This window comes from Rhipicephalus sanguineus, chromosome 7 (assembly GCF_013339695.2).
Source record: "Rhipicephalus sanguineus isolate Rsan-2018 chromosome 7, BIME_Rsan_1.4, whole genome shotgun sequence".
In the NCBI taxonomy this organism is placed as follows: domain Eukaryota; kingdom Metazoa; phylum Arthropoda; class Arachnida; order Ixodida; family Ixodidae; genus Rhipicephalus; species Rhipicephalus sanguineus.
In genome coordinates this window covers 138916795-138939597 of record NC_051182.1, presented here as the reverse complement: position 1 = coordinate 138939597, position 22803 = coordinate 138916795, and the positions used below count along the sequence as shown (strand labels likewise).

The following is a 22803-nucleotide window of genomic DNA, read 5'->3' as shown; positions in this document are numbered from 1 at the left end:
AATGCAGATAAGACATAGTACTTCCCTGCAGCTTTACAAAATGTTAGCTATATCGGTCTTCCTTTCTTTGCTTATACGGGCTTCGATTTATACTGAATGCACCTGTTCGCAGCAACTAATTCTTATTCGGATCACTCGTGTCGTCGCAAACAGGTACACCGCTACCGCATTGGAGAAGGTCTCACGAAATCCAGCCCTTGTGAGAGAGCTCGCCGACAAGGAGGGTATCCCAGCACGCCAAGCGGCCCTGATGATCCGAAGTCATCTCAGCATCGTCGAAACGCTGCACGACTTCATGCGACTCACCGGCGTCGTCAAGGAATGCGTGACGTGCGCGCCACCTGCCGACGGCTGCGGCACGCAACTGCAGGACCTGGGGTACGATTGCTGGCGCCTGGTGAGGCAATACCTAAGCCTCGACGACGTGCACCACCGTCGCCAAGCTGGATCACTCCAGGTCCAGCTGAACATCGGAACCAACAAGTGCATTGAACAAATGGAACTCTAACAGTTTATCTGAAGGCAATAATTAAAGAAATACTGAGACAAAGGACCTTCAAGTACTAGTATGTTTAGCTCCATCGAAATGAGGAAGCTTTGAGCGCATTCGCACAACCAATGATTAGACGCTCCGGATTTCCTCGATTCCGCGAAAAATTGTATATAAAGCACCGTAAACACCATAATCGGACGGTAACCTGACGACGGACGGTAAACTGAAATAAGCCTCGCGTGCTTGCAACGGATACTGTGGCGAATATTGACAGAGAAGAGGCGACCTAAACCTAATCCATCTGAATGTTCAAGTCCAGAAACAAGGCCTTTTCCATACTTATCGAGATTACCGCTAGCAAAAACGTCGAAAGGGAGTCGCAAAAGGTGTGACGTTCGAAATGTGTACGGCGAATATGATGACTGCGACCACACGTAGTATGAAAACATTTCAACGTCCAGTGCGAAGGGATCAAAAAAGACATTGGCGCACCTATGCTGTGGAAACAGCGGAGCATGTGGCCTTCCCCACCTCCTTTCCCTCCTCTCCACTCTCACATCACTCCTCCTCATCCCCACTTCCCCATTCCCAACCCTTGCTATACTGTAGTGTGCATGACAATGGTATGCTATACCCTCTACCCTCCTCCTATCCCTCCTCCTCACTCTCACGTACTTTTCCAACCCCCTGGCTATACTCTAGTGTACATGGCTAAGCTATATGCTTCACTTCTATTTCTTTCTTTCTGTATCTCTCTTTCTTTATGACTTTCTTTCTGTCTTTCTTCATCTTTATCTCGTTCTCTTACCCATAGTAACCTAATCATATAGTTGCCATCAATGCTTGCTCTGCTAGCGTGTCTGGATAGCCGAGTGGTTACGACGCTCGTCATCGGCCCGTGGGTAGCCGAATCGAATCTCGCCTCGCCATGAAATTTCATTTTCTTTATTTATTCTTCTGCTCCTCGTGACTTCTGAAGTAGTAAACAAAAATCTTCATCCGAAGTTTTTGGTGTCTGCACTCTTGTAACATCGTTTTTTTTTCTCGCGTAAATTCGGAAAAACTATGGATGTCCGAATATTCGGGTTCGAATTCGAACTGCACAATGCCTGATCGGGGAATCGCGGAACGTCAGAGCCTCGAGTCGGCCAGGCAACTGACGAGTGAGTGAGTCAGAACTTTATTTTGGTCCAAAAGTGGCAGAAGCTGAACGCGACTGGAGGTCCCGCTAGCTCAGCCAGGTGGCTCCACCCAGGAAGGTGCCGGAAGCTGGAGCCTCTCGGCGAAAGCACGATGCCAAGGCCCTGCAGGCTTTGAAGTGCGTTTCCGGTGCTTCCGCTGTTCATGTTTTTTAGGCCCGCGAAAACCTCGGCGGTCGACGTCACGCGAGAAAAAATGGCCGCGGTACAAGCAGACGCCACTGCCTAAGTACCTGTTCGGACTCCAGCTCCAAACTTGCATCACATCCTGCAATAATTTTTCGTCTTCGTCAGGATGAGCAATAAAAAATTACACCATCTCCCGCTAAAGGGGACCATGAGGCGATGCGAAGCCGGAGCACTTGCACGATCGCGTTCCGTTGGCGTTCGTTGGGCATGCTACCGACCTCGCGTCGTGGAACGCGAAGAGGGACGCTACGCGCGTCGTATCTTCCATCTAGCCTGGCCGTTAATTCTCACAGGGCGAGCGGGGAACGCGGTCGACCGGCGGGCGAGAGGGGGGCAGCGTGGGAGAGGAGAGAGAAGCGGAGGGGACGCGCATGCGCTCGAGGTCATCGCGGCGTTGCGCAGGAGAGAATTTCGGCATGTCTAGCCCGCGTTTCAGAGGAAGAGTGGAAAGGGGGAGGGGAGAGGGAAAGTGGAGAGGGGGAGGGGAGAGAGAAAGCGGAGAGGGGAAGGGGAGAGGGGAAGGGGGAGAGGGATAGTGGAGATGAGGTGTGTGGAGAGGGTATGCGCATGCGCAGTAAGGGTGGTCACGCCGCACACCACCACCACCACCACCACCACCGGATTGAGCTCCGCCTTAAGATACTTCGCATCTAATAAACCTCTTGAACGCTGCTGGCATAGGTCGGCAAACTCGCTCGTGAGTCAACTCACTCAGACTCACTAAGCCGTGAGTCTCAGTGAGTCCGGGTGTGTAATATTTTGGTGAGTATGAGTCCGAGTGAGTTCGGTTCAGACAAATTGTACTGAGCCTGAGTCCGACTGTCCGGCTGAAGAAAATTTTGGTGAGCCTGAGTCCAAGTGAGCAGTAAGGGCACAATATATTCCATGAGTTGAGTCTGAGTGAGCTCCACATTTTTTGCCGATCTATGGCTGCTAGTGACAGGTGCCCGTGACAGGGGCTTATACCTTTTCTTTCCACCCGCCACGGTAGCTTCGTGGTAATGGCGTGTAACTGCTGACCCGAACACATCGCGGAAGCGAATTCCGGCTGTGGCAGCCTAACTAGGTATAAAATAATGCTAGGACGAAGAAAAGTATTCCGTGCGATTTACCTCAGTTATGATTTTGCCTGAATGGCGTTTGTCCCTTCCTCCACTAGTCACGCTTGATTCGCACCTCACCTGACACCGCTTATTGATGTCACTCTTTAAAGGAACCCTTTTTGTGCGCAAAACGTTTGAGGAAAAAACTGGAGATAGGACAGAGCGCACACTTACAACCATTTTATTGCTCAGATGGCGGGAGAATATATACACGTTCAGATGGGTGAGGAGATGAAGCAACCATGAGAAAGGGAAGGCAACAGCGCATGGGCAAAAGGCTATTCACGTATTGAAATGACACATCAATTCAACAGATACCGATATTCATTATCCGACAAATTGATAGAAGCGGCACTCACACACACTGGTCCTGCCTTGCGAATCAAGAAGGCTTCGTAAATTTCGCGTGCCCTCTTGTCCCCGTATCTTGCCATTACTTGACATTCTTCGAAGTTCGAAGAATGTCAAGTAATGGCAAGATACGGGGACAAGAGGGCACGCGAAATTTACGAAGCCTTCTTGATTCGCAAGGCAGGACCAGTGTGTGTGAGTGCCGCTTCTATCAATTTGTCGGATAATGAATATCGGTATCTGTTGAATTGACGTGTCATTTCAATACGTGAATAGCCTTTTGCCCATGCGCTGTTGCCTTCCCTTTCTCATGGTTGCTTCATCTCCTCACCCATCTGAACGTGTATATATTCTCCCGCCATCTGAGCAATAAAATGGTTGTAAGTGTGCGCTCTGTCCTATCTCCAGTTTTTTCCTCAAACGTTTTGCGCACAAAAAAGGGTTCCTTTAAAGAATGCAGTACCAACCAGCCCAAGCAGCTACCCTGTTGATGTTACTCCCATTTTGTTCTGCACCGCTTTTCCTCCAATGCGTCATCGGCATCGCACCACCTACGTGCATGATCCTAAAGACACATCATCATCGCCGACATGCTTCGGTTTTGGTGACGGCGTTCCATTGAGCGTTCCGCCCCACAGCCTTTCCACGACCTCCTGGGCGTCCCGCTACAGGTAAGCGGATGCGTTTTGTTGGTTCGCTTATGCCGACGTGCTGCATCCCGTTCGGCTATGAAGGCACGAGGTATTAAGACTACGAGCCGCGCCGATAGCACAGCCATCTTCTCTTTTCTCAGTCGATTGTGTTGATCCCCCCTCCCTTCCCGAAAGCCTTCTGCACCGAACGCACTTGGCCACGCCTCCGGGATCAGATGGACTAGAAGCTTTCTCCACCTCACGTAGTTTTGCAGCGCTTCCTGAATCGGCCCAGCTAGCGACGATGTCGTGCGATGACGCCATCTCGGTACGTCAGGTTATATAACGTTAGGATGAGATCGCAAGTTTGCGCGACCTGTGACGTCGCTGTGACGTCACATGGTGACGCCATCGCATGGTTAAGATTGTTTGGATCATTCGTGTTGACGCCAACGGCCACTTGTAGCGTTTGATGAGGCATCTAAGGCTTTCGTTTTATTATATATAGATTTTCTAGCAGAAGCGTGTGTTTGCGTACAGTGGTCGATGCGCAAAAAAAGTGAAAATTTATGGGCTCGTTCACACCTGCGACTAGCACCGGTCGTGCGACTGGTATATTTATGAGTCGCAACGCGACTGGTATATTTATGTTGTAATTCGAATTCATGCAATATACAATACAGTTTGACCTAACGCTTCGCCTTCCTTTTAATATGGCCTCCAGAACCTTGATATCAACTATCTAACTTTAATTCGTGCATTTATAGTCATTCGATCACAATGGGTGCCGCAGAGGGTTAAATTTTCGCAAACCCGGTATTTTTGAGGATGTACAATCCTGCGTATTGTATTTACATCTTGTTCTGTAGAGCGCTTTCATTGCATAACCATGGAATATTCTAGCGAAGCCCTGATAGAAAGTGTTGTCCTTTTACTTTGTTTAGGCGAAGCTTGTGACGACTTTAGATTTCGGTGGCGGCGTTGGCGGCTGCGTTGTACGTGAAAAACTCGGTGCCGGCTTGTGCACAGCAATGCGCGTGTACAGAAATGAAATCGACCAATAGCCGCGTCCTTCCCTCAATCTACATTCTTGGACCCGTCGTCTCCGTAGTTTGCCGAGTGGTGAGCGACCTAACTTCTGCTGTTCATGATAAGAGCTTGCAAATTCTTTAGTATGCGCAGTCCAATAATACTTCGGTGTTTCGTACACAAAAGAACTCAGTACTTTCTGGCTGTGTTAAAAAGAATCGGAAGCGACCCCAATCCTTCACTTAGCTGTCTTGTACTGCCCCTCGCCCCTCGGCGTTCATGTCCTCTGGCGTTTTCCCTGGATCACAGAAGCCGCTTGGAAAGCCCCACGTGGTTGAGATCTGCCCCGCCAGGAGCCGCAACGATCCCATCTCCTCGCAAGAAAAGTGTCTGCTCTTTAAATTTACTCATTCAATTAACTTCCATTATCCTGACAGATAATTGGCCCTTATGTTAAATCAACTGATGTTTCGATATCATAGATATCCGATGTAACTCTTAACTTGAAAGACAACCATCAATTCTGCGCCACTTCCATTTTCGAAAACAATTTTTTTTTTCAATATTCGGAATACCCGAAGCGCTCGACCGGAAATGCTTGGGAGAGAAACAATAGTTCCGCTCGTTGTTCGCTCCACTCAAAAGTGTTGCAGGGCCCCTTTAAGCAATACAGGACCATACACACAGCGGCGTATCCAGAAACTTGTTTCCACGGCAGCGGGGGGTGGGGGCGGGTGTGTTCAACCACCTTTTAGGTATGTTCGCGCGTGCGTTTATGTGTGCGTGTCCATATACACATGAAAAAGTGGGGGATGTTAGAGCCCTCACTACTCCCCCGACCCCCTGAATATCCATGACAGTGCATCCACAGTGCGGGATACTGTTTCCATTTTTCTGCGGAGCGCCCTCCTTCCTCCCACTTGTAAACATCTCTCACCGCAGCTGCGTACATTACAACCTGACAGGGTACCGAATATTGCGTTATTCCTCATTGCACAGGTTCAGTCTGGCAAGCGGGGGAGTGTGATTCCTGGGAGGAACGCGATGGACAACCTTCCACGGGAAAGAGACCAGCTGTCGCTCTCAAACTTTGCGGAAAGGGGCGACACCAGCGCCACCGTTGATCGCGCTGAAGCGGACCGTTACCGTCCGCCGTGCACGGCGCACACTGATCAGGTGTGCCAGATCAACAACTGTCTGCCGCACTGCAACGAGCTGCTCTTCGACAGCGGCCTGAAACTTCGGCAGCAACGTGGAGGCTCGTTCACCCTAGAGAGCAATCACCGCGATCTGACGCCTCGTCGCGGTCCAGATTCGTACAGGGCAACCCCTTTCCTTCGCTGGCTACTGAAAACCCACACCTGCATCACGGCCCTCGAGCTCTCGGACGACTCGTTCAAGTCGCACAGCAAGGTCGTTCTTCAAGAACTGCCCGACGACTCCCGGATAAAGAATCTCACGCTCCATCTTTTTGATGACGACAATACGCACACCTACCTCACAATGCACCTTCCCAGGCTTCGCAGTCTGGAAGTACTGAGTTGCTCTGCTGGGTGCGCGGGCACAGACGCCGTTGCAGGCGTTTCGGCGCTTTTGAGAACTACGAAGAGCCTTACTTGCCTGGTGTTCCACGGGAGTTTCGGATTCCGCCAGCCACCAAATGCACTTATCGATGCTCTGGCCACCAACTCGACGCTGAAATGGCTTGACCTGACGACTTACTGGGAGACCGACAAGCCGCCAGGACCACTAGGGGAATACGTGAAGAGCAATGGCTTGCTCACGCGTCTCACTGTTTCCGGCCTCGATGTGGACCGGGAAGAGCTCCTTCTCGAAGAGGCCCTCGTTTGCAATCACACCCTCTCTACACTCCATGTCTTAAATGTTTGCGGCGGCGAAAGGTCCGTGCGTTTCATTACGAGGATACTCGCAAAATGCTCCACCTTGAAGAAACTTTATGTCGGCTGGGCACGGACCCCGTACACCAAATTATCAGAGGCCACACTGACGCGCTGCGCGGAGGCATTGGCGCAGAACCAAACCTTGAAGGAACTCACGCTTCCATACTGCTTGTGGCATTCAAACAACTGGATTACATTCTTCGCACTGCTGCCGAGAAACAAGCATCTTAAGAAGCTAGATGTCACAACATATCGGTACACTGAAGACTGCCCAACGTTTCCGCCTGTCCTGGAAGCATGGGCGCTGACAAAGCCATCGGCACACGTTTCATTCGGACATTACATACACGGCGTGGGAGTAAACCTCTTGCGCTACAGTGTCTTTTCAAGCATAGGCCTTTGCGGAGAGGAGAGCGGGCAAGTTGACGCTTTACAGCGTCTGCCTGCGTTGGAGTACTTCACATCCCTTACTGTAAATGTGTCGGAGGCTGGCGAACGTTTGTTCTCTGCTCTGGCGAAGTACATCCGGGAAACAACCGTGCTTCGTAAACTCAAACTGCAAGTGACAAACCCGCGGGCCCCGGACAATACAGCTTCTTCAACGTGCTGGACTCTTCTCTTCGAATCGATGTCCGCTAACACCAGCGTCTCAGATCTCGATATCTTCACCAACGGCTTGTTCCGGTACAACGACCTCCTCACCCACACCATAGGGCACAGCAGGTACATAAGTCGAGTGTCCTTTCTGGAAAACACAGGATTCGGAGACGCCACCAACTTCGTTTCGCTCCTGTCGGAAAACATTGGTGACAACCACGTTCTCCTCGAAGTCGATTTGAGTGGCGCGAAAGTGGGAGGCGAGGCAAAGCGCTGCTTGTTCATCATCAGGGAAACGACGCAGAGGAACTGTGACATTCTAGAACGCGCGGCTGCCAACATCGAGAGGGCACCTCTCGATTGGTAGGTTTCTCGTTTTTTTCCTTTCCTTCTACAAGTGAGCAAAGGACATTTTTCTTTAAAAAGATTTCAGCTTGAAGATGTAGTTGATATTGTGTTAAAAATCTTACATTTCCATAACTTAATGTAACAACCTAAAAGCGAGTTCAGGACAACAGAAACATCAGTAGAAATTCATTTCTTCATACTGTATCTCGAAACTGGTTACTGCGGCAATGCTTTCGCATTGCGTAATAGTAAAAATTGTTGGGGCTTTAAGTCCCAAAACCACGATATGATTATGAGAGACGCCGTAGTGGAGGGCTCCTGAAATTCCGATGACCTTTGCTTATTGTTGTTCGTGCACCTAATTATAAGTAGACGGCTGTTTCTTGAATTTCGCCCCCATCTAAATGCGACCGCCGTGGCCGGTAATCGGACCCGCGCCCTCGAGCTCGGCAGCGGGACACCTTACGTGCTAAGCTACCGGGGCGGGTCTGTTCAATTTCAAAGCATGCTATTCGCCGAGATTCAGGGAATAAAATATATAAAGTACTGCACGTCGTAAGGTTAACAGATCGACTGTGTTTAGTAAACTTTCGTGATGCCATCATCTAAGGATTTCAAGTTTTCATAGGAAGTAACATTTTTCTTGAAGCGTAATCTGAATAGATGCGTAACTGCTGACCATCCGGCCACAATCGGCCTTTCGGATGTACCTACATGTTTAAATTGCTGTCAGAACTTCTGGCTAGCGTTGTCCAGCGGCGTCCATGTGATGCCTAAATTGCACTTCTTTGTATTTTCAGGAAGTGCTTCTCCTGGAGCTTTTCTTTTTTGCTTATTGTTGTTCAGTTAACACTGATAGTTACTGTTTTCAGAAACTAGTTCATGTTTGTTATCACTCGAACCATCGTCAACAGGCACACCGCCACAGCATTCGAGAAAGTCGCACGAAGTCCGGCGCTGATCAGAGAGCTCTCCGAGAAGGAGGGCATCGCCACTGCCGAAGTCGCCAGGATGCTCCGAAGTCGTCTGAGGTGCGTGGAGGGCTTGCACGACTTCATGAGGCTGACCGGTGTGGTCAAGGATAGCGTCAAGTGCGCACCATCTGTCGAAGGCCGTGGCATGCAATTGCCGGACCTGAGCGACGACTGCTGGCGCCTCGTGAGACGGTACCTCAGCTTCGACGACGTGAAGCGCATCCACAAGCCGTGTCACTTCGCGTCTAGCTGAATGTGAAGCACAAAGCAGCACATTGAACCAACGGACCTAAAGAGCTCTTGCAGAAATGACAAATAAAAAGTACCGTGAGCCGAAGGATCTCAACCACTGTAGATGAATTCAAAGCTGAGCTAGTTGGTGACGGTTCTTGAACATACTGAAACACAGCGCATACCACGACGCGGACCACGACACAGACCAGCGCTGTGTTTGGTCCCTCTATTCTCTTGGTCCGCGTCGTGGTTACGGTATGTTTCAATATGTTCAAGACTTGAAGCATTCCAACGTGTACCCTCTTCTAAATGAAAAAAGCTTTGAGCATAACGGCACTTGAGTGCATGTGCGATAAGTCTTTTTATGTATGTGTGCGTGGCGTGTGCGTGGCGTGTGCGATTATCATCTGCCAATCATACGTGTAATCTGCTTTCACAGCGCAACCCTCATGCACCCGTTTGTAATTTTGACGGAGTGTTAGCAGTGCGTAGTCAAGCGAACTATAGTACAGGAGAGGATGAAAAACCTGGAGCGCAAAGCCAATTCGCGGGACGCAGAGCGTGGGAACAGCCAAGCGCTTGAGCTCGTGCTCCTAAAGCTTATGTTGAGCTGACGTGCTTGGATGCCATTTTGACGTTCGTTTTTGACGATTAGGGTGGCTGCCATAGCTGCTCGTCCGGTTTAAATTAAGACACCGCATCTGACTAGGCTGTGGATGGTCGGAATACGTATTGCTTTTGAATAGCACGGGCTTGCCTTCACTGGTTGTGGTACACCGGGTGCATGTTGCAGGGTAAAGTTAGTATGGCAATGTTGCTACGGATAGCGTGGGGTAAGCTTGATGCTGCTTCACATGTTGCGATTGCAGCGAAAGAAATCCTTCCAATCGCTCTATTCGCTTCGCGACTGCCGCTAATAGCGGTTTTGTTTCACATGGTCCTTGAGTATCGATCTGCGACTGCCGCGGCGCGCAGCGTCGCTTCTACTGTTCTTTGTGATAGACACTGCATAATTTTTTAAACGTGATGTACCAATGCATGTGTTATGGTGTTGTTGTCTTTTCATCAATGGTAGCAAAGAGCACGCGCATTTCAAAACACTTTCCAATCTAAATTCATTTCAGAGTGCGCAACAGCGGTTATAACCAAAACAAACTTGTCGTTGCGAATTCGACATTTCCGCGCAACTCGGCGGGTCCCAACCAAAATATCTCCCCGCCGCTGCGAAGAAAGCGAAAAGTTTTGTTTCCAACCTGTTCGTCGATTACCTCTGACCATTCGGGCGAAAGTACTCGCTCTCATCATTTTTTTTTTTTTTTTGCTGCAAGCGAATTCGCAGCCTGATAATCGCTGTGTTCAGCGTCATTTGAAACGACTGCTGTGGTGGTGCAGATTGGCGGAGGCGTAAGAGGATAGACCTCCCCGATTCCGAGACTACCAGTCTTTTTTGCTGGCTGGATAGAGGTGACCCGATGAGCTGCTCTGCTTTTTTGTGTACATCTAGCCAGACGAGGTATATAAACCACTCGATGCTGAATGTGGAAGGCTGTGCTTTTACAGCGGAAACTGCCACGAGATAACAGCCGATTTTGGTGCCGTATACACCACAGCCACCGCCGCTCTCCGTAACCACTATCGCGCACAATGAGCAAAAAGATATCCAGGATCGAGCGGGATTTGGACTTCCACACTGTACAATGCAGTTGGGTATTCTACCACAGAGCTACTGCGGTGCTTGAAACTCAATCGCAAAAAGACCCTACACAGGCGTCACGTCGAACAATGGATCACGTCAGCAGACGTAATATAGCGTAGTAGAGTGATATAACAAGCAGGCGTTCCACAATTTGAATTGCGTAACGAGTGGGTGGTTTAAAGCGCCCAACCCATTACAAAGGGCTCAACAATAACCCTCCATCGTCATCAGTCACAGCACTAACTAAGTACACGAAATGCCTTTCAGATGTGTAGCGGCTACCTCGCTTCGCCGTAGAATGATGAATGAGGCATAGCGGCCATTTTCCCGAATTTGCAGAATTATGAATTATGGCGTAGTGGGCACCTTGGAACTGCAGCTGAGGTAGTCGCCCCAAAAAAGTTTACAACGGGCCCTAGAAATCCCGTTCCTCCAGCTTTCGCTGCGATTGTGCTGCATGTTCCGCGGAGGCGTGGATCTGTCTTTGCCTGAATGCTGACTCTTGCTCAGCCTACGCTGCGAGGACCACACAAGCGGACACCTTTTCAACTGAAGCTTGTTATGACGTACATGTTTCGGTGGCAGTGTCGTACTCGAACAACCCGGCGCCGGCGAGCGTATAGAAGTGCGGCCCACGAAGGTGCACTGGTGGCAAGCGTATTCATCGGCGCCGTTTTTTAAGAATTGATGCTCTCTGTATCGAGCGTTTGTCGGTGATCAGACGTTTCTGATACAGCAATCTGATTTTTTATCGAGGCCATTTGCCATTTCACTATTGTCACGTTTCGCGATCAGTCAGTAGCTAGAGTAATGTTTGCTTACTTGCATGGAACATCGTCGTCTCGCGTAGTGACGGAACCGTCCACACTCCGGAGGCCGGACGACTTGTCCCTTGGGTGACCGAAGTCGCACGCAGAATCACTCAATCCGAATGCTAGTTCCTTTTCAGTGGATGCCTTCAAGCACGACGTTAGGCACCTTGGACGCAGTGCACTCAGCAAGCGTCCAATTCAGTCTACCGCAATACGGAAAACGCGCGTAGAATTAAGACACGCGAACATTTCTTGTGGGCGTAACACAGCAGACTAAACTTACGAGCGCGCTTCTCTGCAGCGCCGTGAGCGACCCCACATTTTTCGAAGGCGCACTGATAACAATACCTTTCAAAAGCAACCTAAATTATTTAAAAGTACACCGTGCTGACTTCGCACAATGGTGCTATTCAAAACTAACTATAAATGAAGAAGTCACGCATACAATTGCCTAAAGCAACCCGAAGGCGAAAGCTTTCTTCTTTTTGCTGTTCTCATTCGGTTCTATCGATCCACACCCAAGGAAGCTTTCTGCACCCAACGTGGTTATGCACCACCTCAGAGATCCGAGGCTTTGGAAGCTTTCTTTACCGCACGTGCTTTTTCAGTGTCACCGGGATCGACCCACTTTTGCCAGAAAAAACGCGCGCACCCAAACAAATGTGCAGTTTTGCCAGCATCCCTGCCAACATTGCGGTCAACGTGCTTGCAGGTAGACGTTTCTGTGATAAAAGCCAATACGTTTTAGTAGCGTTAGCTACACTGCCCGGGGTTGTGCAGTTTCGCGTGGCTTATCAAAAGACGTGCTGCGCATGCGCGAAGAGCAGTGACGTCATGGCGCACAGCTAGTGCCGCTGCCGCCGCGCGGGCCTCGCGGGTCTGCGTATTCCAGAGGAATGACGTCATAGCCATGGCAGATGCACTGGCGCGGGCGCGTGCCCAGCTGTGCGCCTCTGTTGCGCAGCAGCCAAGTCTTACGCTGCGCCGGGCGATGGGGCCATAAAGACGGCAGCGTGCCGTCTTTGTGGCAGTAGAGAAATGACGTTGAGCAAAAAATAAATATATATGTGTCACATAATACGTATACCGTGTGTGTATCATTGAAGCAGCAGTAAGCATGATAATCAAGGTAATCTTAGAGAACCAGGAGAGCTAAGAATAATCAGCTGAACCTTAGCTCACGCTACGTAAAACCTGGCATAGCCTAGCTACGCCACTACAATTTTTTCGGTCTTTCTAGTTGAGCAAATTATCGTTTTTGTAATCGTACGTACGATTTAGAATGCTTTTGGCGTGATTAGACGCGAAATCTTGCATGCGGACGCAGTCGCAGCAGCGCCGATTGAGGCCTTTGCGGCTTCTGTCGCAAGCTCGTAAGAAAGGGAGAGCGAATTTAATCGAAGGCAGAGTGGTCGGCCTACGCTTGTGCGCTCTGGCCTGCTACTCTGCAGATGGGAAAATGTAAAGGGGGACAAAGCTCGTAAAAGTGCCGTAAGACGTGATCACAAACGGCTAATTCTTTCCTTTAGCGTCACTACTCTGGCATAGAGCCACAGAGATGTTGTCTTCGCCATTGAGCAATTCCTCTTTGAGACTAAATTATTATCTTGCCAAATTCTGACAGCTCTAAATATTTCATTGCTGATAACTGGCAATTCAAATCAATATATTAACTATAGCATTTAGTAACGTTGCCGTACGGAAAATAACGCAAAATCCATCCACTACTCGGCCAATCTCATGTATTGGGTGTGAACCATGCTCGGAAAACAACAACAACACCGTCGAACTTACTAAGGGAGTTTCACATTTATGGAGTTTTAACGAAATTAGCTGGTCCCTGTGTGATTTGGGTTCAATGTACCTAGTCACACTTCAGTCGCAACTCTCATGTGCCCCTTGTTGTTGTCTGGACCTATCTTCCCTCCAAACCTTCTTGTGAATAGGCCTTGCACCACTGCCACGTTTACATTCGAAAGCCCCATCGGCATCAACATCAACATCCATTGGTTTCGGTGACAGCGTTCCATCACGCGATCCGCCACGGCAGCGCTTCGACGACGACGTCCTCGGCGTCTCTTCACAAGTAAGCAAACACGTTTTGTTAGTTTAATTAGGCTCACGTGACACGTCACGTTCGGCAATCGAGGCATTACAACAACGTAGGTCTGGTTGCTGCAGGTCAACCGGCTTCCATTTTGATGAGACAGCAGGAAGGTTAATAATAGACCGTTATAGTTTAGCGTTAGTGTGACAGCGGGGATTAAGGGAATAGCGTTACCGTGCCGCAAATGTTCGTTGCGGACAGCGCGTTTTAGTTTAGCGGAATAGCGTTTACGTGCCCAAGCGTTTACGGTGGCGTCATCTAGCGGAGGGTGAATGCGTAAAAAAAGTAAAAACAAAAAAACTGAGAATGTTTGTCTGTATCCCCGCACGCAGCAATATTACTACTTTTTTGTAACAGTAAAAGTAAATAAATATGAACCACGCCCCAAAAGCGGAAATTTTTATGTCACAGATTTGTTTACAGCGATCTTCTTGTTAGGCCTAGGGACGTTCGATAAGCGATAGGCGATCAAAAACTACGCAAAGGTATCCGTAATACTCGAACGTCGAAGCTACGTGAAGGCAAGCGAAGCCATTCTACGCAGTCGTTTGCTGCGAAAGAAGTGAATCCGTCCACATCAAAGCTAACTTCAGTTCGAAGCGGGCGTCCAAAACATCCGCCATGTTTTACGTACATTACGTTGACCCATATATGCCGAAGCTCAGAAAAATGACAAAACAAATATGTTTTTCACGAAAAGTGTACTTCTACCCTCAAAAGAAAGGACAAGTTCTTTATTTACTGCCAGGTAAACGCAACACTGTTTTTCAAGCCGTCCTATACATATAGACGTCAGACTCTGGAGTTTCCAAGATGTGTGGCGCCACCTGTCGGAGAAGTATTGAGTAGTGCATAGACCGACTCTCTCGCATAGTTTGCTATGGGACCAGGTGCAACTAGCGAGCGCGAAACAACGATCGAGCTTAATATCGCGTGTGTTTGCGCATTTAGCACTCAGAACGAGAGCTGTGAATTCCTCTCCGCTAGTCGGACGCGCCACCGAACCGTCGTGAAGTGCTTGCTGGATAATTCGCCTGAACGACGGCGAAAACAGCAGCAGACGAGAGCCCTCCGCACGCTACGAAGAAACTCCGCAAAAGACGCACTGTTGCGTTGTGAATTGCCGCGGACGTAAAAGACTGAATAACAACGTTCAGTTTTACCGATTTCCATAGTTGTCGTACGAAGAAGAAAAGCGAGAGCGCTGGATACGGGCCGTTGCGAGCGTGTTGGGTAAGCGAAGTACCCGCGTTCTCCACAGCCGGTGGCACCGCGACGAGTTGGTCGTCACAACACAGCATCGCAGACGTATGTACGTTTTGAAGGCTCAGAGTTCTTGTTCTAACTAGCTAACACCACGTGCGTCATACAAGTAAATCGCAGAATGTTGGTCGTGACCCCCTTCAGGTTTGTTTCGCCCGTGTCCTCCGCGGTTGCCGTAGCTATCTCGGAGGCCACGGTTTTGCCTTTGGTTGTACCCCGCGAAAGTGGACACGCACGTATCCCCATTTGCAGTACATACAAACGGAAGACGACCATCAAGAGACCATTTGAGGATGCGTAATAAAACACTCCAATGCACAGGAAGCGAGAGATGAATTAAGGGAGAATGCAACTGAAAAGGCGAAAATCGCCGGGGCCATTCGCCCCTGATGAACCGAGTTTTGTACCACTGATCGTAAGATGCATAGCTAAGTAAATTGATCGTGTATGTAGGTACTTTATCGCTGTGACATACGTATATACCCGATTTTAACGCATTTAGGCTCTAGAGAACGGATGTCAGAGGGCTTGCCTCGAACTCGGTGTCGTGTGATGCTCGCTTGTACTTGCGAGTTGCAGCGCGCGGGAATAACTAAAACTTATTTTGCATCGTACTCGCAGTTCGCTTTGATCAGCTTCCTTTGTTTCTGAAGCGTTGATTGGCGGAAGAAGCTTTCCAGGTCCTTGATTTTCAGGACACCGCGCCTCGACACCAACGAAAGAGGAGGGTTATATTGCGGCCTATGCACATTCGCTTGCGGGCGGCTCTCTTTGCACTACCCAGTTAGGGCGAGGGCTACGATGAGGGCGCTGGTGGCGGTGTTTTTCGCAGCGCCGCCTGGGCAGAGTCTGACGTCTATAGGACACTGGGCATTAGGGGTGCTATGTGCGGGTGTGGTAAGCCTTGAAACATTTCACGTGCACACCGACATAGCACTTCTTCCTCTCCATGACGTCTTTTACACAAAGCACACGTTTGCCAGGAGAAAGCGGTCGGCAGGTGACAGCATGAAAAGCAAGCAATATCTAGGCTTGCACACGTTAGGAATCAGGCCTGCTTGATGTGCTGTAGGTGGCGCTAGTCATCAGCTAAAGAAAAAGTGATGTTAGAGTGCATCAACAGGGTGAGGACATCTGCATTTACGGTGAGGACATCTGCAGCGTCTACTGCGGCACAGCTGCCATATTTGAGCCCATGCGGTCTTAGCGGCGTCTGAGCGCTCTACGGCAGCTGCGCTGAGAAGCACGAGACGTGGGATAAAAATGGCGTCGCGGCGGCATCAGCCCCTTCAAAGAATGGCAACACCCTAAGGGGGGCGCGCAAAAACCAGCTGCTCGCGCGCTCTACACAGACGTGGCCGCGGCTGCATATTTTCATGTCCTTTCTTAGGCTGTTGAAATTGTCAAGTAGTGCTGCTGCCCCTGAATGTCTACTCAAGAAAATTATTCTGGCGCACCATTATCCACAATTACTCTTAGCGATGCAATGACAACTTTGCAGGGAAATTTCTTTCGATGCACCTTTCGGCCGAGTTACTGCACAAATTTACAAAAACACAAGAAGACTAGAAGCTCAAATTGCCTTTCTGAGGAACCAGAAAAAGAGAAAAATTATTTAGCATTTCGAATCGTAGGTTCTTTCTATCGGAACAAGGGGAAGATCAAGAAGCTTTCATAAAGATTGAACAAGTTTCAACGGCATTGTATCACTACCACCACCGTTGCAAAACGCGGTAAAACCAGTTTATTCGACATTACGAAGACTTGGGGAAACGTGTCAGCTACTTAGCGTTGCGCTGATTGTGACGGGGGATGTGGGAAAAGCTTTCCTCCGGAAAAAAAAAGCGGCACGCATACGTCCCGCTGACGCACAAAGGGTTAACTCGGATGCAGAACGACGGCGATGCAAAGCAGACGCGCTGACAAGCTCCCCCCCCCCCCTCCGCGTTTACCCCATCTCTTGCAATTGTTCAGCGCACAGGCACACGCCCCTGGTGTCGCAGCAGACAATATGCTTATTGTTTCTCACTCGTTACATATTGTTATTTCCATAGATATATGATTCCTACTTTGCGAAGTATATGTTCCCAATGTGCTTTCAGGCAACAGCCGAATCCTTTAAGTCACTTTAGATTACTTCAGGTTCTCACCACATGCCACAAATGAGTTTCCGCTAGCTCTAGCTACCTCAACCTTAAAAGGCAAAGCTGTTTGTACCGGAAGTGCTGAAAAGTAGACTGTCACTCGAAAAAGAACAAGCTGTCGAAATGAGACTCAGAAATTCCTACTGCCAGCGATATTAAACGCCTATGAAACCGATCATAGTAACACACTCACCCTAGCCCCGCCACGGTGGTCTAGTGATTATGGCGCTCGACTGCTGACCCGAAGGTCGCGGGATCAAATCCCGGCCGCGGCGGCTGCATTTTCGATGGAGGCGAAAATGTCTGAGGCCCGTGTACTTAGATTTAGGTGCACGTTAAAGAACCCCAGGTGGTCGAAATTTCCGGAGCCCTCCACTACGGCGTCTCTCATAATCATATCGTGGTTTTGGGACGTTAAACCCCAGATATTATTATTATTAACACACTCACCCTAACATATAAAAAAATTTAAAAATGTTTTGTGAGGTGCAGCGTGTAGACTTCTCTTTTTGTGTGTGTGTGTCTGTATTACACGAGTATTTCATTTTGTTTCCACTTGCACAGTTCTAGATCTTTTATGTAATCTTATACCTGTGTAAATCATGTAATCAATTTTCATTGTCGCCTGCGTTTTTGTTTTTCTGCAATGTATCTAGCACGTGTGTTATCTTCGGCCTCAAGCGCACTCAAGCTAAAGTTTTGTAGCTATTGGCCTGTGGTCCTCCCTCCTTTGTTGTATGGGGAATATAAATACAATTTTATTTCTTTATTCATTGATTCATTCATTCATTAAGTTTATCACACGCATCACAGAGGCTGGTAATGTTCGCAGCGTAGTGTAATGGCGACATTGACTGCGCTCTTGTGACTGTAGATTCCAACGCCTTGGCCCTATGGGGAGCTTTTTCTCTAGAGTCTGTACTAGATCTGTGATGGGAACATGTGCTAGCGTCCAACGTACCGTTCTTCTTTTTGCGCAGGTGTAAGCTGGTCGCTGGCCGAGGCTACCATTCGGAGGAACACGATGGAGAACCATCCGGCGAAGAGAGCGCGATTGTCCACTGCGGTCTGCGCAGAGAGGGGCGACACCACTGGCATTCTCGATCGTGGAGTGGATCAATATCGACCGCAGTGCACGGTGTGCAAAGATCAGGTATGCCAGATCAACACTTACATCTCGAACTGCAACGAGCTGCTCTTCGACATCGGCCTAGAACTCCGGGAACAACGCGGAGGATCGTTGTCCTTAGTGAGCATTCCCATAACGGCGCTCAATCTGAGCTCTACATCAGGCACAAATTCTTACAGGGCGACTCCTTTCCTTCTATGGCTGCTCAGAACGCACGTCTGCATTACCAACCTCGAACTCACAGATGATTATGTGAAGTCGCACAGTGAGGTCGTCCTGTCAGAGCTGCCCGACAACTTCCCGCTGAAGAAGCTTACGCTGCACTTTTTTGGCCGCGACACGGTGCACACCCACATCGCGACAGTCCTCCCCACGCTTCGAAGTCTCGAAGTGCTCAATTGCTTCATCCGGTGTCCAAGTAGCGACGCTCTCGTGGATGCCGTATCGGCCCTTCTGAGTACTACGACCTGTCTTACTTCCCTAGCCTTCTACACGTCTGTTTATAAGATCCAGCTGCCAAAGTCATTTATCGACGCGCTAGCCGCCAACTCGACACTGAAAACCCTTCACCTGGGGACGCAGTGGATGGCCGATGAGCCGCCAGGACCCCTCGGGGAATACGTGAGGAGTAACCGGTTGCTCACAAGTCTGTCGGCTACCGGACATGATGTAGATCGCGAAGAACTTCTCGAGGAGACCCTTGTTCGTAATGGCACCCTCTCTACGCTTCGGGTTGCAAATGTTTGCGGCGGGGAAACAAGCGCGCGATTCATTACGAGCATACTCGCGCAATGTTCAGCCCTCAGGAAACTGTATGTCACCTTTCCGCGGACCCACTTTGCCGAAATATCAGAGGCCACGATGACGCGTTGCGCGGAAGCGCTGGTTAAGAACGAGTCGTTGGAAGTGCTCACGCTTGCGTACTCGTTGTGGCATCCAAATAACTGGAAAGCTTTTTTTGCCTTGCTGCCGAGAAACAGACATCTCAAGAAGTTACAGGTCAGGTGCATGGACTTGTGCATCTATGAAACGTTTCCAGCCGTGCTCGAAATATTGGCGCAGACAGACTCACTTACGCGCGTTTCCTTCGGAGATTACAGACACGGAGTGGGAATAAACCTGATGCACTTCAGGGTCTTTTCGAGCATCGAACTTTCCGGAGACGAGATCGTGCAAGTTGACGCTTTACAACGACTGCCTTCTTTACATCACTTCACTTGTCTCTCACTAGATTTGTACCAGGCTAGCGAACGTTTGTTCTCTGCTCTGGCGAAGTGCATCCGCAAAACAAACGCGCTTCGGGAACTGAGACTGACCTTGACAGACCCGTTCAACACGGCGAACAACAGAGCCACCTCGTCGTGCTGGAGGCTTCTCTTCGAATCGATGTCAGCTAACACGAGTATCGCATATCTCAATGTTTTCATCAACGGCAGCTTTCAGTACAACGACCGTCTCACCCGCACCATCGGGCTCAGCAGATGCATCACTCGGGTATCCTTTCGGGTGAATCCAAGAGATGAGAATGCCACCAACTTGGTCTCCCTTCTATCGAAAGCCATTGGTGACAACTATAACCTTCTCAGCTTCGATATGTTCAATGCTAAAGTGGACGTCGAAGCAAAGCGGAGCTTGTTCACCATCAGGGAAACGACGCGGAGGAACTCAGGCCTGGTGGAACGTGCCGCTGCCCTCAGTGACACTACCCGTCTCGACTGGTGAGGTCTCGTTCTCATGTCTTACTTTTCAAACGCGAAGCACTTGTTTACGAACGAAAGGAAAGTTTCACCTTTTCAAGACATGACAAGGCTTTGGGGGCATGTGCACGTACCGCCATCTCTCGTCGGTTACAGAGGCGTCCTGCCATAACTGAAAGGGAAATGGGCGAAAAAAATGATATCTGAAGAAAAACGCCAGTTGTCAAAAACGACTCCCGGTTTCATACAGCAGATACTTATTTGAAAATTCTGTTAAAATTACAGCGTCGCACTACAAACCGCGTGGCTTCCCAGAGTGTTTAATGTTTTACAATGGGGCCCCGTGTGTTTCTAATCGGCGGCGTTGAATAGTCCTGGGAAGCCACATATATTGTAGCACTATACTGCAATTTTACCAAAATGTTTCAGTGGGTCTCTGCTGTATAGAACACAGAGTCGTTTTTAATAACTAGCTTTTTTAAAGAGATGATTTTTTTTCGCCTCCCAGTCACGCGCGGCACATACCCGCATACCGGGACCCGTGGTATGCGGATATGGGCCACAGGTGACTGACAGTCCATATCAACCCAGACTTTCGAAATCTTAACGCGACAGGATGCAGGGGCCCGTGTAGCGATAATGCTGCTCTGGCGTCGGCAGCATTGTCAGTTTGTGAGTAATCTCTTTGGAAGTAAAGAATAAAAGTCACGGATCGAGGCGGAGTAGAACGCAGGAGTGCTCTGCATGGCAGTCAAGACTTCTCTCCCATGCGCCTCACTGGTGCTTCAAGCTGCTTCGGAAAAAGACAGTCACAGGCGTCGTATCGGAGGAACGCCAATTGTGGTTGCAGTGTTAGCTATCCGCTTTTATAACAATGTAATCAACATTATATACCATATGCGCCTATCACTTCGCAAGCTATAGTTAAGCGTTGCTACTTACATGCACAGCACGGCACCGTAGTGCAAACTTCGTTGTGATAAAAGAGACGTCTCTTCTCTAACGGAAGTGCCGATTCTACCTCGAACCATAAGCTGCCCTTTACACGCTATAGTGTAGTCGTCGTTCCTGGCCAGCCCACGATATGCGCGCAACTACTCAACTTACACAAAGGCGTCGATTCAGCTTGTAACGCTTGGCTGAAAGCAAGAAACCCGACATAGGCGGCTGCTACTCGCCGACTGCTTGGCATGAAGTGATTCCCTAGCATAGCTCGGCAAAAAAAATGGAACTCACTCAGACTCACTCGAGGAATATACTTTGCCCTGAGAGCTCACTCAGACTCAGACTCACCGAAATTTTCCTCTACCGGATTACACTCGGACTCAGACTCGCTAACCTTTTTCTCAACCAGACTCACTCGGACTCAAACTCATCAACATATCGCTTAGCCGTACTCACTCAGGCACAGACTCACGGTTTGAACTGAGCCTGAGTGAGCCTGAGTGATTCGACTCATGAGTCCGCTGGCGTAAAATTAGCTTTTCCGATCATGGTGTAAATGCTGTTTAACGCCAATATCTCACATAATTGGCGCCGCTCTACAATACGCCTTTTGATCTTACCTTGAAATACAAGTTATCAATGATTGCAATCCAGTAAGGACGTTTTTATGAAATATGCGAATCAGACGAGATATTCATATCAAGAACGTCCCGCGAAAGAGCTTGCGGGGGGAGGTAATGGCACCCCCTCCCTCCCCCCCCCCCCCCCCCCCACTACTCACGCATCTGATCAATAAACAGTGAGGTGGCTCATGAACGCTAGTGCGCATAGACTTGAGTATAAACCTAAGCTGATGTAAGACTGACAGTAATGCTGATAGGTGAGTAGGTAGGACCATAGGTCGGCAATAAAAGGTGGAGCTCGCTCAGACTCACTCAAGAAATATGTTTTGCGCTTAGGGCTCACTCGGACTCAGACTCTCCAATATTTTGCTCAGCCGGACTCACTCGGACTCAGACTCACTAAAATATTCCTCAAGTGGGCTCACTCGGACTCAAACTCACCGAAAGATTACACACCCGGACTCACTCAGACTCAGACTCCCGGCTCGATCTGAGTCTGAGTGAGTCGACTCATGAGTGAGTTTGTCGACCTATGTTCCCTACAATGCGTGGAATCTGTTGAAATTTTTTGTTTGTTTTTTGCTTCATGCGGTTTCAACTTACAGGAATAGTACGTGTTTTCTGCAACTAATCGCTTTTTTTATCATCCATATCATCGCAAACAGGTACACCGCCAATGCATTCGAGAAAGTCTCACGGTGTCCAGCGCTAGTGAGAGAGCTCGCAGAGCAGGAGGGAATTGACGCTGCCGAAGTCTCCAGTAAGATCCGAAGTCGTCTGAGAAGCGTCGACGGCCTGCACGACTTCATGCGACTCACCAATGTGGTCAAGACACGCGTGACGTGCGCTGCAGCTGTCGACGGCTGCAGAGTACAACTGAAGGACATCAACGACGACTGCTGGCGCATCGTGAGGCGATACCTCAGCTTCGATGACGTCAAGCGCTTCGGCGTAGCGAATCAGGATCTCTCCACGTCTAGCTGATCATCGGAAACAAAAGAGAATACTGAGCCAACGCGCCTAAAGAGCTCTGACTGAGCGTCACAAATAAAAATTCCAGCGAGCAGCACCTCCGTCGCACCGAGCGTACAGCGGCTTCCCGCGTTTCGTGCACGACGTCGTATATGCGGAGCATTGCTCTTTCTCGAGCTCTGTTGTCATTTCGCATTGCCGCATTACTGTTGTTGCCACGTTTCACGCATCGATCAGTCGGTGTACCTGCAGAAATGTTTTCTTACTTGCATAGGACATCATTGTCTAGTGTACTGATGGAATAGTTCAGAGTCCGGCGCCGGGCACATCGTCCCTTGAGTCACCGCAGTCGCACAAAGAACCAC

At 49.3% G+C, this 22803-nt stretch overlaps 1 protein-coding gene and 1 long non-coding RNA gene across 2 annotated transcripts; one reads left to right on the top strand and one right to left on the bottom strand.

Moving 5' to 3' along the window:
• Nucleotides 1-62: 62 nt before the first annotated feature.
• On the bottom strand, nt 63-22803 carry LOC125759215 (uncharacterized). The gene is made up of 2 exons (XR_007416752.1): nt 22705-22803; nt 63-463 (listed from the first exon to the last, which is right to left on the bottom strand). It is a non-coding gene; the product is annotated as an uncharacterized LOC125759215 (long non-coding RNA).
• On the top strand, nt 6452-9148 carry LOC119399076 (uncharacterized). Its single transcript, XM_037665893.2, has 2 exons — nt 6452-7857; nt 8757-9148. The coding sequence occupies exons 1-2, from the start codon at nt 6500-6502 to the stop codon at nt 9067-9069; spliced, it is 1671 nt and encodes a 556-aa protein (XP_037521821.2). The 5' UTR covers nt 6452-6499; the 3' UTR covers nt 9070-9148.

Excerpts from the sequence above, each read along its gene's own strand:
- LOC119399076 (XM_037665893.2), top strand. The coding sequence starts at position 6,500 with ATGCACCTTCCCAGGCTTCGCAGTCTGGAAGTACTGAGTTGCTCTGCT. Across the intron at positions 7,858-8,756 it reads GAGAGGGCACCTCTCGATTG|GCACACCGCCACAGCATTCG; the intron begins GTAGGTTTCTCG and ends CATCGTCAACAG.